The sequence below is a fragment of the Molothrus ater genome, chromosome 5, assembly GCF_012460135.2.
Source record: "Molothrus ater isolate BHLD 08-10-18 breed brown headed cowbird chromosome 5, BPBGC_Mater_1.1, whole genome shotgun sequence".
In the NCBI taxonomy this organism is placed as follows: domain Eukaryota; kingdom Metazoa; phylum Chordata; class Aves; order Passeriformes; family Icteridae; genus Molothrus; species Molothrus ater.
In genome coordinates this window covers 22,403,850-22,420,497 of record NC_050482.2, presented here as the reverse complement: position 1 = coordinate 22,420,497, position 16,648 = coordinate 22,403,850, and the positions used below count along the sequence as shown (strand labels likewise).

The 16,648-nt window shown below is 36.2% G+C and overlaps 1 protein-coding gene across 2 annotated transcripts in view; it reads right to left on the bottom strand.

The window, feature by feature from the left end:
• Nucleotides 1–16,648, bottom strand: part of CADPS2 (calcium dependent secretion activator 2) — a 284,523-nt gene that overhangs the window by 75,162 nt on the left and 192,713 nt on the right. For both annotated transcript variants that reach the window (XM_054514815.1, XM_054514814.1), the window contains exons 13-15: nt 15,434–15,621; nt 4,405–4,506; nt 269–332 (exon numbers count right to left, since the gene is read on the bottom strand). In XM_054514815.1, the coding sequence (XP_054370790.1) occupies nt 269–332; nt 4,405–4,506; nt 15,434–15,621 (354 nt within the window). The remainder of the gene's footprint in view (nt 1–268; nt 333–4,404; nt 4,507–15,433; nt 15,622–16,648) is intronic.

Sequence of the window (16,648 nt, the reverse complement as noted above, 5' to 3'; positions counted from 1 at the left end):
TACCACTTTAGGGTTAATGCTGGATAAGTGTTAAATAAAAAAGGACCACAGTCACTGACTACAATTCAGTGGCTTGAAGTGGAAGTCCAGTAAAAAACTCCTGCAGAAAACAGCTGTTTGCCTCTGTGGAAGACAATGAGAGAAAAACAAAACCAACCATCATTCCAGTAAGCAGTTATAACCAGCAGTAAAATAATGAGTATGCTTTCAGCAACCTGAATGCAAAAGAAAAATGCAGGCTTGGCAGAACTTTTGTTCTCAAACTTACCCTTTCAAGTAATGAAAGTGTGGCTTTTAAAGCTCCTTCAGGACGGCCAAAAGGGAAACAGTATCTTAAAAAGTAAAAAAGAAAAAAAAAAAAGAAACAAAAGGAGAAAGAAAAAAATAAGAGGAACATAAAATTATCAGAATTATAAAAGCTGCTTTATGAATTTACTTTAAGATGTATCTACAAACAACTTGTATTATGTTAGCAGAAGACTCCCATACCTGAAGTACTAATAAAAGCAGAAAGCCTCTTCAGTAGTCTACCATGGAGTACATACACATAACAGCAGTATCAGCTCACCAACACTTCATTTTAGGCCTAAGTGCAGAAAAAACCCTAAAAGGCAGAAAGCATCACTTCCAAATTATCAGCTATGAAGGATATTTAAAGGTCTTTGATGAGTTTAATTGTCTTCTTCCTGGAAAGAGGCACTATTTCTCATGTAGCCATGACTGCTACTGGACCTATGAAACAACATTCTGTATATTGTATTTTATTTTAAAATTAGATAAGGACAAGGATAAAATGTCAACTATTTTAATTTCTAGAGATATCAATGCTGTCAGATATTCTGTGTTTTTTCTATTATATTAAAAATACCTTGGAAAAGCACTTATCTTAAATTTTATCAGCTACAACTTAAACCATACCCACTCCTAAAATCATGTAAATTAAAAAGTGATTGCATTCATAGCTTTATTTTTTTATTTTTGTTTGCTGAATGATGCAATATAGCAGGTCAATGAGAATACAATGCTCAGGCAACTGTAACCTCTCTTAATCCTGTCTATAAAATCTTACTGGGATATCCCCAATTGGAAAAAGGATTTTTGCTTTGCTGAGATTAATTTTTTTCTTATTATTACTCACCGAGAACAGTAGCCTCCTATTCTAATGTTTTGATTCTAGTCAAATCTTTTCTAACAATAAAAGGATTCAGACCAGTGCATTTTATATGTACATTTTGGTCAGCCAAAATAAAGCCCTATAAATGAGGTCAAAACAGGATTTTGTGCAGTGAGAATTCCAGTATTTACTTTTATCTCTGTAAAGACTCCAGAGATAAAATTCACACAGCCAGGCAAGAGGTTAAAGTCCAAGACCTTCATGATAGCTTTCTCCGAAATATTGTCTCTTCCACATTTGATGTCTGAGAGGCTGGCAGAGATCAGAAGTCTCAGTGGGTAGAGAAGGTGACAGAGAGGAAAGGTGTAAGTACCTTAAGAACTACTTTAGATGACAGCCACTAGCACAGGATGGGCTGACTGCATGTTAATCAAAATGGAACCAGCCTGATAGCAGTGAAAATGAAAATTAAAAAGGCCATGGGGAGGGGTATTAAAATTGGGAGGTGCAGGTCAGTTGGCAGGCACGGGAGAGCATCTTTTCCAGATGGGTATGACCTAGTCACTTAAATAGACAGAGCAAATGTTCAGAGCTGCTGTGAAAAGGCAGGAAGAGGCATGCACTCTTCAATTAAACTGTCCATGACAGCTGACCAGTGCACACAACACTAAGCAATGAAGAGAGGGCAAAGCTTATAATAAGTATCAATATATTCCAGAGGAAAAAAAAATGCTGATGATCCTTGAAAGTGTACCACTCATCTGCTAGTTATAATGATCAGTGTGATTACAAAATGTTAAGTGAGATTAGAGGAGCTGGAAATTCAAAATTTCAGCTCTAGACATATACACTTGACTGATATCTTATTAGGACAAGGTATAATGACAATATTTTGGGACATAGGTTTGAATTGCTTTCTTGAACAGCTAATTTAGCCCACAAAAAAATCTTATTCTGGATTCAGTCTCAAATGTGAAGAGAACATAGTTTGAGAGGTGCAGAACAGAAGAGGTGCTCTGTAGTAATAATCACAAGACAATACAATTTAATAATGTAGCAAAAGAGAACAGGCCAGAAAATTCAGTACATGTACATTTAGTAAATGTATATACAATTTCAAGAATGGGATCTATGAAAAAAATGAAGAACTTGAAAAATAAAAGCAAAAGATACAATCAAAAAAAGCCAGAAACCCCCTACAAGCAGCCTGAGGTAAAATTCAAAAAAGTAGGAGCCAAATGCATGCCACAATTAAGAACCCAAAGTGGTAACAAACAATCTGACACCCTCTCTGTGATTCCATGAGGAAGATAAAGAGGTTACCATAGAGAATCTGGCATTTAAAAATACTAAAGCTTATCTAAAATGGAGGGCATGAAAGTCTCTGAAACATTCTAGGAAATGTAAGAAATAAACAGCACAGATGCCCAAACTGACAGCAGAAAGGACAGTGGAAGAAAGAAACCAGCCTGGGAGATGGTGGGACCTGATGACAAGGAATACAGGGCATTCAAGGGCAGTAAGGCTAAAGAGAGACATTCAGTGTATACTCTGCATAAATCCTCACTGTTTAATGTGTTTTTCCAAATATTCTGCATTTCACAGTTGTCATAACGATTTTGAAGGACTGAAATATGGAGTTGTTTTAGTACCATGTTTTCCTAAGAAAGCAATCTGACAGCCAAGGTTATTCTTTGTTAATTGATAGAGGGGACCCTTATACATGTCTTGAGTCAAGGTTTTATTTAAAATATTACTTCCAATGCTTTTTCAGGATGTCCTATATTGTGACTTTACATGCTTTATAAATTCAGATTCTAAGGCACTATCTTTTTTCTTTCTTTCAGTATTATGCCACTATCCTTGTTTAAATCCAGGCATTTCACCTATTATTTTATTTTATTTCTAATATTTGTTCACAGTAAGAAATAGTAATAACTGCTCACCTGGCAGAGCACAGTTTGTCTGTATTGATTAAATAGGATTTTAAGGCAAACCTTAGAGTCCTCTGAAGGATGAAGTCATTCACATTTGATTGCTCTCAAGGAGGAATTTCTAATGCTGTTCAAATTTGCTCAAAATCCACCAAGACTGAGACAGAAATGTTCTATGGTCACTGTTGCAGCCCAAGCTCATCAATGTAACTCTAATGTGTAGGTCAGCAGACATGATGGGGATGTTTATTTGTTCCAACTCAAAAGATCATTTAGACTTTATCGTACATTTTCTAATTAGTCTCATGCACGTGAAGGCCTGAAGGTAGGGAGCACTCTGTATCATTTCTCCTGCAAGAGGTCTTTGTTCCCTTGGAAGGGAGGAAAGAGGAAAGACTGTTGTTTTTCCCTGAAAGGAATACTCTCCAAGGAGAGCTCTAGCTCTTTTTAGTTTAATATGGATATGAAGTCCCAAGTGAAGGCTGCTATGTCCTCTATGCTCAAAAAAAACCCCAATGACCTATGAGGACACTGAATACCAGATTTTTACCTCATCAAACCAGAGAGGCATTTAACAAACTCATAGTCAACCCTGCCAAACAAAAGTTCTGTTTCACAAAGGACTATTTAAACGGTGGAGCTGGTTGCTATGATGTGATACAGAGACAAAACAAAATCTATACATGCAGTCTAAAAGAATTAGATTGACAGAATAGTGGCAGATAGGTTGCCTTAGTGTGACAAAGTAACAGGTTTGGTGGTCTATCTGCAATTTTTATACTAAGTTTCATAAACCATCAATTGCCGCAAAACAGCAGGAAATCCCATGTTTCCTCTGTTTCTCATATTCCTTCTCTAAACATCTGCTGCTGGTACTGACAGTCCTTAATATGACAAACTCCTCGTTGAGCATGATGAACCTTAACTTAAGAAAGACAAGTATATCATGAAACTAAGAAAATTACATTAGACATCAAGAGAAGTTTTAGCTGCCATCTATTAAAGATGTTCTCTACTCCTATGATTTTCTTGAGCCATAGTAATTCAGAAATAGTTATGGCACAGTCACTTTCATTCAGACAATTTTCTTGGTTAGAGTTACACAAAGCTTGAACTTTGAAAAAATCCACAAAATCAAAGCCTGTATTATTGCATAATCTTTTCTATCATACATATAAACTCACATTTTACACAAACAAATTTCAAGTACAACCACTTGTGTAAATAAATTATTCCATATTTAAGCTATTCCTTTGTAAGCAGACCATTTTATTTTCACTCCACTCGTTCAAGACCAAAATTAAACACCATGAGAAAACTCTTCCAGAAAAAATGTAGTATTCATTATACACTCACCTGAAATGGCTTATTTGGTTTTCCAAAAGCGAGGAAAGTCTGTCCTTAATTTCCTCAAACCTTTCTTTCTCTTCCACAGAGACTGTTCCAATTCCATCTGGCCTGTAATATTAAATGTTTAATAACTATTGATATCCCTTCATGCTGATTTGTCTTTGGACAATGATCTTTAGTTCTGAAGTTTTCATTTAATGTGAGTGTTAACTCCCCTTTCCTCTTTCTCATTGCCTCCCAGGATAAACAGTTACTTGTGAATATAGCTAAAGAACAGGCTGGACAAAAAAAATCACTTTTGAGTTGAACTTTTGAATTCAAGTCCTAAGTTTCTAAGTTTCTACATCATCTCAATATGAACACAAGTTAGCATATAGTTCTCCTAAATCCTTTCAAAAGACAATACCTTTTCTCAAAAAAATTAGTGCTATTGTTAGAGAGGTCTACTGAAATCTTGTTAAAATTCATCTCCTTGAATCTTCTGTTTATTTTCCTAAAGGCACAATATAGCTAAAAGTGATTTTGAAGTAAAGATGGGAGGGAAACTACAGTGAGAAAAGCCACAGCAGGCAGCACCTAGGAATCCTGCATAGTGAGGACAGAGTTTGATTCCCCATCCTATATTGACAAATAGCATCATGTAATCAAGACTTCCATATAGATGCAGCATTAAAGATGCAACGAAAAAGTCTTTAAAAACCAAAAGCTTTGGCATTTTTAAGCATCAAATTTGAGTCACAATAATTAAAAATAAGCTTATATTTAGTATGTTAAACATACACTTAGTCTAAAGTCTTAGCCTAGAAGTGTTACTAATGTATTTATATTAAAATTATGACAAAAGTAAAAAAAGAATTAAATCTACAGCTCCCAAATGTTATTTATGCCATGCAGTCACAGCTTCCTCACATACAGCATACATTAAAAAGAACTATCTGAAATGTTCCTATTACTTTCTTAACTTCTTGCTCCAAGGTAACAAATAAGCTACTGCTTCTCACCTGAGTTTCTGAACCTGACACTATGTGTGGCTCTGGCCTGTATCTTCTCCAGAGCCTCCAAAACTATTTCACTGTTTCTAGAACTGAGAAAACTGTAGTAAAATGAACATAAAGAAAGAAAACATTCTTTTTTGGAACATTCTGAATGCTCCAAGAATCATTCTATGAGCATCTTTTTCCAAAATTGGTACTTTGACTTTCTGCACTATACTTAAACCTAGAAGGGATAAGTTGCTACCTGGTCATGACTTGAACAATTCTCTCACCGTTTAAATCACTTATATTTGTGACCTGTCAAGTCAAGGTGGAAAGAATGCCTGATTTCCTTAAATTATTGTGAAGACAACAATAAAAAATCAGATATGGTGGGGATGGGAGTAGTGAGGCACATCAATGCACCATTGTATAAATTTGATGTGAAAGAGCAAAAAACTTATCTTCTCTCTTTTGATGGATGCCAGGATACTTTACCTCAGCCTTCTGACAAACGGAATGAGCTCAAATTTAAGTAAATTGCACTGTGTGATTTCATTGTCAGGAGAGATTGTGCTCTGGACTGATAAAGTAAATAGTTCTGTCATATTAAGCCTCGCTGAGGCATGTCATATATGTGTCAGGAAAGACCTAGGGGTGCAGATAACAGTAAGTGAAAAAGGTGAGCCAGGAGGATGTCATATCTGTCATCCTGCACTAAGGCTGGGATCACTATGTACCAGGGACCTGTCACTTCACTGAGTTTGTTGTCATAAGGAACCTTGTAGACAACAACTAAAATTTTCAGAACTGCTAAATATATGTCTGCATAGAAGCAGATGTCCCAGAAAGAGGAGTACACAAAAAGGTTTTGGAAAACGACCACCTATAGCATTGAAAAATTAATCTCTTGAAAACATGCTTGTAGAACATAGCACCAAGTCTAAACCACAATTTTGTCTCTTCTTCTTGCAAACTTCATTGCAACAACAATATAAAAATGCATTTTTGCAACACAGTCCTGAGACATGCTGGTGATAATTTTTCTACTTTGGGGAATATATATCTACTACTGATTAAAAAAGAATCAATGGAAAAAAATAAACTGTTTCTGAGATGAGCTGAAATATTAAAAATAAATAAATATTTCAGTATTTCCAGTCATTTAATCTTATGGATATTTTTTCTTTATTTACTTTGAAGACTGAATAAAATAAATAGCATTGTTTTGATCTGGTTACTTTTATTTAGGATTACTGTGCCTGCAAGGAAAATCAGACTCATACAGTCATTTAGTTTTCAAAGGTTTAGGCCATCCATAAACTATGCCAGAACTATTTTGCAATTAAAAGCAACAACAAACGTGTCTTTCCTGCTGCCTCAAATGTTATGGACTTGGGATTTTTTTCAATTCAAAACTAGTACTAAGCTTTGATATTGCAGCCTGGGAACTCTCTTACAGGAACTCAGCCAGAAAAGTGATGGACTGTCTTAAGAAGAGTTTTCATTTTAACATCATCTTCTCAAGAAGGTAACGGAGAGTGAATTTTCCTTTCCTCCAAACTCTTTTTCCTCCTTATTGTTCACAACATTTTTTAGAATTAGAGACTAGGTGAAAGAGTGAACACTCAAAACCTGAGTAGCCTTCTCTTTCTCACTTATATTAGTTTACCATTTTTTGAGGACTCTGTCAATTGGATTTGGATTGGCTTGTCTCACCTGCTTAGATCACAGTCTAACTGGCACAGATATAATGTTGTCTCTGGTCACAAGTGAAATTGTTTAATTCACTCAGACTTAAATATCAGAAGAGATTTGAAATAAATATCTCATGAACTAGAGCTAGTAAATTCAAGTGGAAAGTAGCTGTTTAACCATGAACCACTTAAATAATGAACCAAAAGTAATGGTTGATCAGAATTTCAAAACTTATTTTTTACTGCAAAAATCTTGCAAGACTGTTGTCCTGGCAGCAGTTGCTCTAGAAAAGCTGACTGATTAGGCAGTGGATTTTGGTTTTCCTGTTGCAATGATCTGTTTTTCCTCACATTATATAATCCTTTAAGGCTTGGAGCATCATCTAGAATTATTTTGATCTCTAGAGGTCTTAAAACCTGCAATAATTTGCAGAGGTCAGTTGATTAAATTACTGTGAAGACCTACAGTAGGTAAGATAAAACTGTATTCTTGTTCCAACAGGAATTAGATATGGACACTGGCTTGGCTGTGGATTGTTTCCAGCCCTCAACTTTGGAAACAGCTTCTCCTAGTGGCATCTCAGAGAGAGAATTGTTACCTTAAGCAAGGCTGCCTTGGAAATACTAACTGAACATGCCTGACTTTCTTCCACTGGAACATCGTTGATACTGGTGATTTTTTGCATCTTTACATGTTTCAAAAATTATACAAGTATTTTCAATGTGTTTTCTTCATTAAAAACACAGACCATCACTTTGGTGTGTCATGAAAAAAAAGGAGTATGAGGAGAGTAATGTACAGATTGATATTCTAACATACACAGAGGTATGAATAGTAAGGCTGACCAAAAAGAATTTGCCATCTTGCTAGATCAAGACGGAAAATCATTATGAAAAACAAAATAAAAAAAAAAAAACAACCTACTTCACCTAAGGTCTTTAAGACATAGAAAAAACAAAAACAAACTTAAAGGCATCTTTCTTCTAGAAACAAATTGTTTTAGAAGACTTCTATGCTTTCTGAAAGCACTTGTTTTTATATCCAGCAGGATGTACAATCAAATGAAAGAACGGTGACAAATTTCAAATTAGCAAGATAAACTGCTTCTTTGACTGCTTGTTTCTTAGAAAACCAAGGATTAAATTTTTTACAATTTGATGTAGAATTTTTATTACCTGTTTATAGGACTTTATATTCAAAAATTTAAATACACAGATTTTCTTTTAAAATGCAACTGTAATAAGGCTTTTGTAGAGTCCATGATTTATGTTACAGAAATGTAAGAATGATGATTTCCACTATCAGCTTATAAGAGCACAGAGCAGATGTCTTTTTACCACAGAAAATGAAGACAGTGCATTACTGCATGGCATTCAAACACAGCTTTAACCGGCAGACACTTCAAGACTGAGCATTTTCTTGTTTATATTAACTATTCTTCGAATATTTCTGACACAAAACTGGCACTGCTGTATGCAGTTCTTGGGCTGCTCTGACATCTGCTTACAGGTCATGCCCTTTTTTTACAATGGAATTAAAAAGACCAATTCTGAAGGTCACTAAACAGATTAAGATCATACATTGGTTGGTTTTAATAATCTTTTATGCAGTTATATTTTCTACTGAAAGGAAAGCATGTATTAATATGTCATTTATATAGGGTTTATATAGGATTATGTAAAGGCAGTAATTAGTTGAAATTAATAACAAAATATTGTATAATGTTTAGGGATGGTAAGCCTACCTCTGTGTTTCATATACCTTGGACATGATCAGCTTCCAAAAAAAGAAGGATGAACTGGAAGATGCAAGATGGGAGGTGTTTGTCAAGACAAAGGTGCTTGACACTGGGCCTAGTGAAAACTTTCTATTCTCAACAGTGCCCACAAGCCTCAGAAAAAAGGGAAGATTATATTCACTTGGAAGAAGAGAGATAGTTTTTTATTGAGAGAATACTGCTTCTCCTTTAGCAGCACAAACTCACATAGCATATCAATCCTAAAAGGTCACTTTCTCATTCCATTGTTCTGGGCAAATAGTGACTGATACCAAATGACTTCTGAACAAAACCATGGGTTTAAGGATGAGAAATCCACTCTCACCATTTTCATTATAAATGATTGATAGAAAAATGGGACAAACTACAACAACAATAAATAATAGACTCTTGTTACATCTCTTGATGCTGTACCAAACACAAGAGAGACTAGCAGACTGATGTTACACACTTCCTTAAAGATCCACACCGTAAGGGAACTCAGGCTCCTTCCTCCAGTTGCTGGACAGCCTGGGAACAGATCTAGGATTAAAGCAAAAGGTCCAACTGCCAATAAAAACCAGTAGAAGTACACCTTGCACCTGCTGTAATTACAACACAGACAGAACATATAGGATTGAAAGTGAATAAGAAACACTGTCGGAAGAGGAAGTATTTTCAAGTCCTTAAAACCAAAATGTTCCACAAAATCCCATTAGCAACATTTTTTGGGGGAAACCATCTAACAAAAAGTCTACAAGATATACAAATATTTTATATATAAAGCTGTGCATGTGAAAAGATAACACTCCTGGGAAGAGATCAACTGGACAAAACCTTTCATGTCAGATGGTGACCATGTGCAGATAAATGGTGAAACCACTGACTAAAGTTCCGGAATTTTATTTTAAGTCATATTCCATATTGTTTATGAATGACACAAAATGAAGGAGAACTTATCAAGATATAGACAACCTTACTTTAAAGTTAAGTTAGTTAGAGAATAAAATACCTATTCAGAACTTCCAGAAGAAAAATATGAAGAGATGGAGCAATGTAATGATACTATTTTCTTTATTTTCATTAATTTCCTTGTCCCAGATTTAAAAGGGATGATTTCTCTGAACATTCTTTTATGACTTGACAGAACGTCTGAAATTGCAATAATGTTTTTTACCACAAAACACAAAAAATGAAAAGAAATATATGAATGCATAGCACTCTCCAAAGTTTCCATAGTTTCATTTCTCTTGTCAAGTGAAAGCCTTTATTCTACTGTTTCCTCCAAGCATAACCAAAGGAAGAAGCCTATCAGAGAGAAAATCTACACTGCCAAATGATGGCAAGGACATAAAAGTAGTTTACGGAGAGGGCAAGGCTACTACAGAAATAGAAAATGATTTTTTTGTACTGGTGTATTATTATGAAGTAAATTATTATTAAGAAGACTTCTGTGCTGGAACCCCTTCTTTGTCCATAGCAAAAGAACTCTTCATTTTCAGCATAATATGCTTTAAAAATGAAAGAAACTAAAAAACCCTTTATGGAACAAATGAGAAAAAAACAGACAATGGTAAATTGCCAGGACCACCTGGCAACCTGAATTACCTGTGGGTATGTGAAAGTTCTCATCAAGAACTTCTGGGGAAAGGGAGATAAGAATCAGAATGGGAGGATAAATTCCAGAAAAAGTCTCCAGGGAGCCAAGGGAAATACAGGCCAGTAAGTATTACATGCATCCCAGAACATCAGAAGGAACTATAATATAAGGATATTTAAGTATAAAAGTAAGGAAATTTGGGTAAATATTACCTATTGTCAAGTCTGTATGGCTTTGAAGCCGTAAGACAGAGAAATCTTACCTTCTGACCCTGGAGTTCTCTAAAAAGATTGGAAACAGGTGGATGAGTGTGACCTGACTCATATGGAATACCTGGATTTCCAAAGCTCTTTTGACAGTCCCTAATCAAAGGCTTTAAAGGCAATCAAACAGTGTCTCAGTAAAAGTTCCTACATTTACATCTAAAATTAGAGATGTGAGTACCTGCTGTGAAGGTATGTTATCAGTAAAGTTCTGCAGAGATTTGTGCTGACACTTGAGCTATTTTATAGTATTTATAAATTACCTGGCAAACAGCTGAGAACTGAGGTGATAGAAACTGTAATTTTAATGATAGTTATGTAGCATAGTGTGGAATTCCAGAAAAACCCCATGAAATCAGGTAGCAATACAACAGAAAACAGTGACAAACAATAGATAAATGTAAGGATGAATAAAACCAGAATGGAGATCCTGGTTTTATGATGGATAATTCCATTAAATTGTTCCTGTTCAGTACCAGTCAAAGGAGCAAATCAACACTGGGAAACACCAGAAAAGGATAAGCAACTAGCAGAAAACTTCTGTCCAATGCAATCATCGTATTGTTCACTTCCAATTCTTGAATCTTAACTAGCAAAGAGACAGAACAGGATTTTCCTTTTTTCTCCTTTACCTCTCCAATAGCAGCAGAGCATGAAATGAGATGTGTAGGAGTCAAGTTCAAAGCAATAGTTCTTCAAGCAAGAGGAGGCTGAGTTGTGGAACTTGATGCCAGAGGTGTTGAGGGTGAAAAGGGTTCAGGGGTGCAATGGACAAGTATCTGAAATAAAGACTCACTCCAGGTTACCAAACAGGGCATATTCTGAGCTGCAAGGAGTTGGGAGTCAGAAAGAGGAAATATTGCACATGCTTGCTCTTCTTTTACTCCAAGCAGGTCAATGCTGGAGACAGATGACTGACTGGCTTAGAAGAATCCTGACTCAATGACTGTTCTTCTATGGAAACATGCCCGTGCCAAAGCTTTTACAATAAAGACAAAAACTCCCAACCTATTCATCTTCAGTTATATACTGATTTTTGTAGCCTTACTTGCACATTCACTTCTCATATCTGAACTTCCATTTCATCAGACATCTTTCTGAATAAGAAAAGTTGTAACAAGGGAATATGTTTGAATTTTGAATTTTTCAATTCAGTCTGTAACTCAGCAGGCGGAAAGAAGTCACTTCACACTTCATGTGATACCCACCAGCATTCATTTCAGACAAGAGGGACTAAATAGAAGTCACAGCATGAAAAGTAGACAAGAGTGAACATGATGGGGAAGAAAACAATAGCTCCTACCTGGACTGTTTAGACTGAAATGTCATCATTCAGGAATGTCCTATAGTTCCCTGTTCCACCCATTTCACTTTCACCAGCAATAAATTTATGCATAAGTGCAAAGCAAAAAGTTTACTTGTGAACTAACTATATTGATGAGGACTATATATAATATTTCATCTGAATGACCATGGAATATTTTAAAAGAAAATCATGGTGATGAGAAGCCAAAGGAGATGGTACAGTAAATCTACATAGCACCAGAAGTACAGACAATGAAATACGATTTTATTTACAGAAGAAAATAAAATAGTTGACTCAAAACCAAGGATGATATTTGTTTAAACACAGCTCAGCAATTTTTTTAGTGAAATATTTTCCTTGTTGGCTATTTAGGAAGAGAATGCTTTAAGACTATCATCTACAAAAGCAGAAATACCTTTTCTACATAAACAGTTTGTTAGCCCAGTTGTAATGGACTAACAAACAGGAAAGGGAAAGAACAAATAAATTTTGAATTTCTCAGTCTAGGACTCAGCACATTGTCTTTGACCCTGAGTAGACATTTCTGTTCCTAAACCAACAACACTGGCATAAGACCCACAAAGTACAAGTATGCTTGATAAATCTAGCAGAAGTTGTTGTCTATATCTTCATCTCAGGAAAGAATAAAAAGGAGCTGGGGACTGTTCTCTAGTCCTGAGATTAGGAGACAAGGTCTGCTGCATACAGCTTACTCTGGAGCTCAGGTCTCTTCTGTGCTCCCAATGTCCCTGGAGCTCTACGACAACGAAACTTCTGCATGTTTATTCCAGGTGTCTGGAAATAAACCCACGGTACTGTGTTAAAATCTGCAAGACTACAGCCTGCAGCAGTTTCAGGTCCTACGGTGCAGCAAAACAGCACAGGGGACACCTGAGGGTTCAAAAACATGTTGGAAGAATTTTGAAAACATATGAAGGGTGGAAAGAGCCAAAGCTGATTCAGATTTAGATTCTCCTTACCAGAAACAAAGGTGAAAGAAATTTGTATCTGATTGTTTGATTGATGTCACTAGATTGCCTGCTATTTTAAAATTCATACATAAAAGAAATGGACAATGTGAACTACAGATACAGCTGCATTTCTACATGCCCCTCTGCCATCTGACTTCAAGATGAATTTTGATGATCTTTCTCAGGCTTGAGGAGGGTCTAAGATCCCTCTGTGAAGCAAAGGTAACATATAAATTAAATACATCATGGCCAGAGTATAAAGCCCTTTGTTCTGTGGTCTTTCTGATTCCCAGACTGACTTACAAAACAAAAATGTGTAACGCCAGGGACCAGCCTAGAACTTTGGCCTGTCATGCATTGTCTGTGAAATTCTCTTTTACCTTTTACTATTTCTTAGTGCTGCAGTAAATGAATGAGTGGGTATATTATGTGCCCGTATATCTGTGTCTGTCATTCTGAGTGAGTGTGTCTGCCTCTGTCCTTGACTTACTTTTTTTCTTTCTTCATGTTTCTTTTTTCTTCCTTTTTACAATACCTCAGTTCTAGTCAGACCCTCTCTGTTCAACACTTCTTTTATTCCTAAAACACTCATAATGCTATTCAGTGAATATCTGTACTGTAGGAATAGACAGAATACAGAGTGCTTACCACTGTGTAAATGATGTGCTCTCTGAGATATTTTCATGCACTGCGTGCACGGTTGTCCTTCACTCAAATTATGAAATAAAAAGAAATGTATTTACCTTTCTTTTGAATTCTTGAAATAAGTTTGAGCAATTATCACATATGTTTGTCTGCTTAGGTTGAACCCAATAATAAAAAGGCGAGAAACAACAAAGACTTGGACTCAATGGGAAATAGAAATGTGTCAGGTTCTTGAGGAACCGACGAAGAAGCAGGCTTTTACAGAGAATAGGTTACCAAATAAAAGCCAGAAATCTCCTAACTTACTGGTATGAATGTTAAGATTCTTGACAGCATTTCAAGCACATTCAAAAACATTTCAATTTTGGATATTATTATCATCATGTATTATATATTGTTAGTCTATCACTATGAAATCACTCAGGTCACAAATCCCCAGCTCCAGACGAGGCTTTGTCTGAGCCAGTGAAGGAAACAATATCCTTCCTAAGGATTAGCTCTTCTTCTCTGGCTTGAGGACAAGTAAAACAGCCTCTGTGCCTGGCTGGTAGCAAAGCAACATGAGCATACATCTTGAACAGAAAATCTCTCTTCCAATCCTAATCAAGATTCAGTTTGGGGACATCCTGAGAGTAATTTCCTTTTGGGATTGTGATGTTTTCCCCTAGTGGCAGGATTGGACCACTTGGGAGGATCTATTGGGTTTCTCCTTGCTATTTCTGGACTTCTTAAACATATTCCATACAGCAGTCTACGCCTCTTGTGCACAAAATAGACATAAATGCATGTTCTCCTATAATTTGATAGATTGCCTGCCCCACTTCCCACTCAAATACAAGGAAGACAGGGAACAAGTTTATTGAGTTGCCACTGTGATGGTGAGACACCAGAGCACGTGTTCTGATGTGAGGCTGAGGGAGATGGGCTTGCTCAGCCTGGAGAAAGGGAGGTGATGTGGTGGACTGAATGACAGCCCTCTGGGGTAGACAGCAGGCAATAGATATAACTACACTGAAATTAGACAGGTTCAAACAGGGTAAAGTCCTGACTGGAAAAAGCCCTGAGCAACCTGGTCTGACCTCATAACTGACCCTGCCTCATGCAGGAGGTTTGCCCAGAGATCTCCTGTGGTCCCTCCTGACCTGAGCTAGTGATCTGCAATTGGCACTCTCCAGCAGCAGAGCTTGTCCTCTCACAGTCTGGAATAAGACATAGATGAAGCACTGCTTCTTTTAAAGAATGTGCAAAAATAGCAAAGCAACAACTTATTTTTTTTCTAACTCTTTCACTTGCAAGTGGAATGAAGATACCAAGACAATCCCTGTGGCCAAAAGCTCCTGAAGTAGTCTACCTGTCTAATGGAAAGGATTCCAGAAGTGCCCTAGCTCTTCCTGGCTGGGGCTTACAGCTAATTCCCAATAGAAGTTATTTCTGTCTGTAACAGCGCAGACACAAGAACACAGTATAGTATGACTAGTTGCCAAGCTACAGACTGCAGAAAGAGTCAAAATTTCCCTTAAACTGCATAATTATTCAAAATGTTTACTGGAAACACCATTTAGTACCACAATATAAATGCACAATGAAGATTACCCTTTTAACAGTTTTTTATCTTGAAAACATATTGCATTAAGACAGTGCATGCTAAAAGATTTCTTTTAACAGTAATCTGTATGGAACCTCCAGTACCCCTGAAGAAACTTTCATGAACTGATTTCTGTTGTGTGCAGTTCCCAGACTGGTGAATGCAAGAGCCTATAAATACTTTTATTCAGACTATGCATTTAAATACTATGGATTAGGAAAGATATCATTAAATTACCTGTTACCATGAACATGAGAAGCACAAAATGCAAAGCTGTAGTGGAGCAAGGTTGGATCAATGACAGAACCATTTTCTGAATATTCAATCAGTTCATCGAGATAGCAGAGATGGCGGTGGCAGCCTCGCACCCCATAGCGAGCGCAGTACTCATCCAACACGAACACCTGACCTGGGCTAAACCAGCCCTGAAAGGCAAAAAAACACACAACATTTTGAGATTTATTTTCCCACTCTCAGCTTTAAATCAGACAAAGAATAGAAACATAGATTTTTATGCCCACTACATAAACTTTTTATATTAGAATGATTTCCATCTGACTAATGCTGATGGCACTGAAACTAGACCCTACAATAGCCCTCTTACTGAAAGGATTAAATGTCAGGAAACTATTTGCAGTCACAGATACCACTACTATGAAATACCTTGTTTACAAAAAACATGCTAATACATCCAAAGATTAAGTCATATATTAAAATCTAAAATAAACTAACATTTAAAATAATTTATTTTGTTCAATCAATTATAAGATGAAAAATAAAATTTGGGAAATGCTGAAGGACATTAACACAGACATTAAAGCACAGTTTCTGGATGGTCATTTCTCTGTGGCTGCAACTTTAAAATTCTTACCACAATTCTACCCTTTACCCATGTAACATGCATGCACTTCTAACAACTTTAAAACAACTTTTACTAGTAAAGAGATGCAAAGCTAGGTAGCTTGTTAAAAGCCACCTGAGTAAGATTTGACCTTAAATAATTATTAGATTACTGAGAGATTTCTTGGTCAGAGTCTTGATGAGAACAGCTTAACCCTGACACAGACATGAGCAAAGTACAGACTCCTTCACATGATAAAAACAGTTCTTGAGTGACTCCAGACTGTAAAAATATAATTGAGTCTTGATGCAGAAATATGATAAGAAGCAGCAGAGTGAGCTTCCAAAAAGTAACATGGACAAAAACATAAACCTTGGAAAACTACAAATACTGCACAGCTGTTCTACGTAAGCATTTTTCTTTGTTCGTGTTTTGATTATGGTGATATTTCCCTCTCATTATCTCTCATCATTCTATCTCATCAAATGGTTAAGAGGGATTAAGGAATACCTGAACTCAAATATACAAATAACTTGGACAAGCAAAATGATTTTGCAAAATAAAGAATTTATAACATCAATATAGCAGCTGAAGACCAATATTTCCCTAAT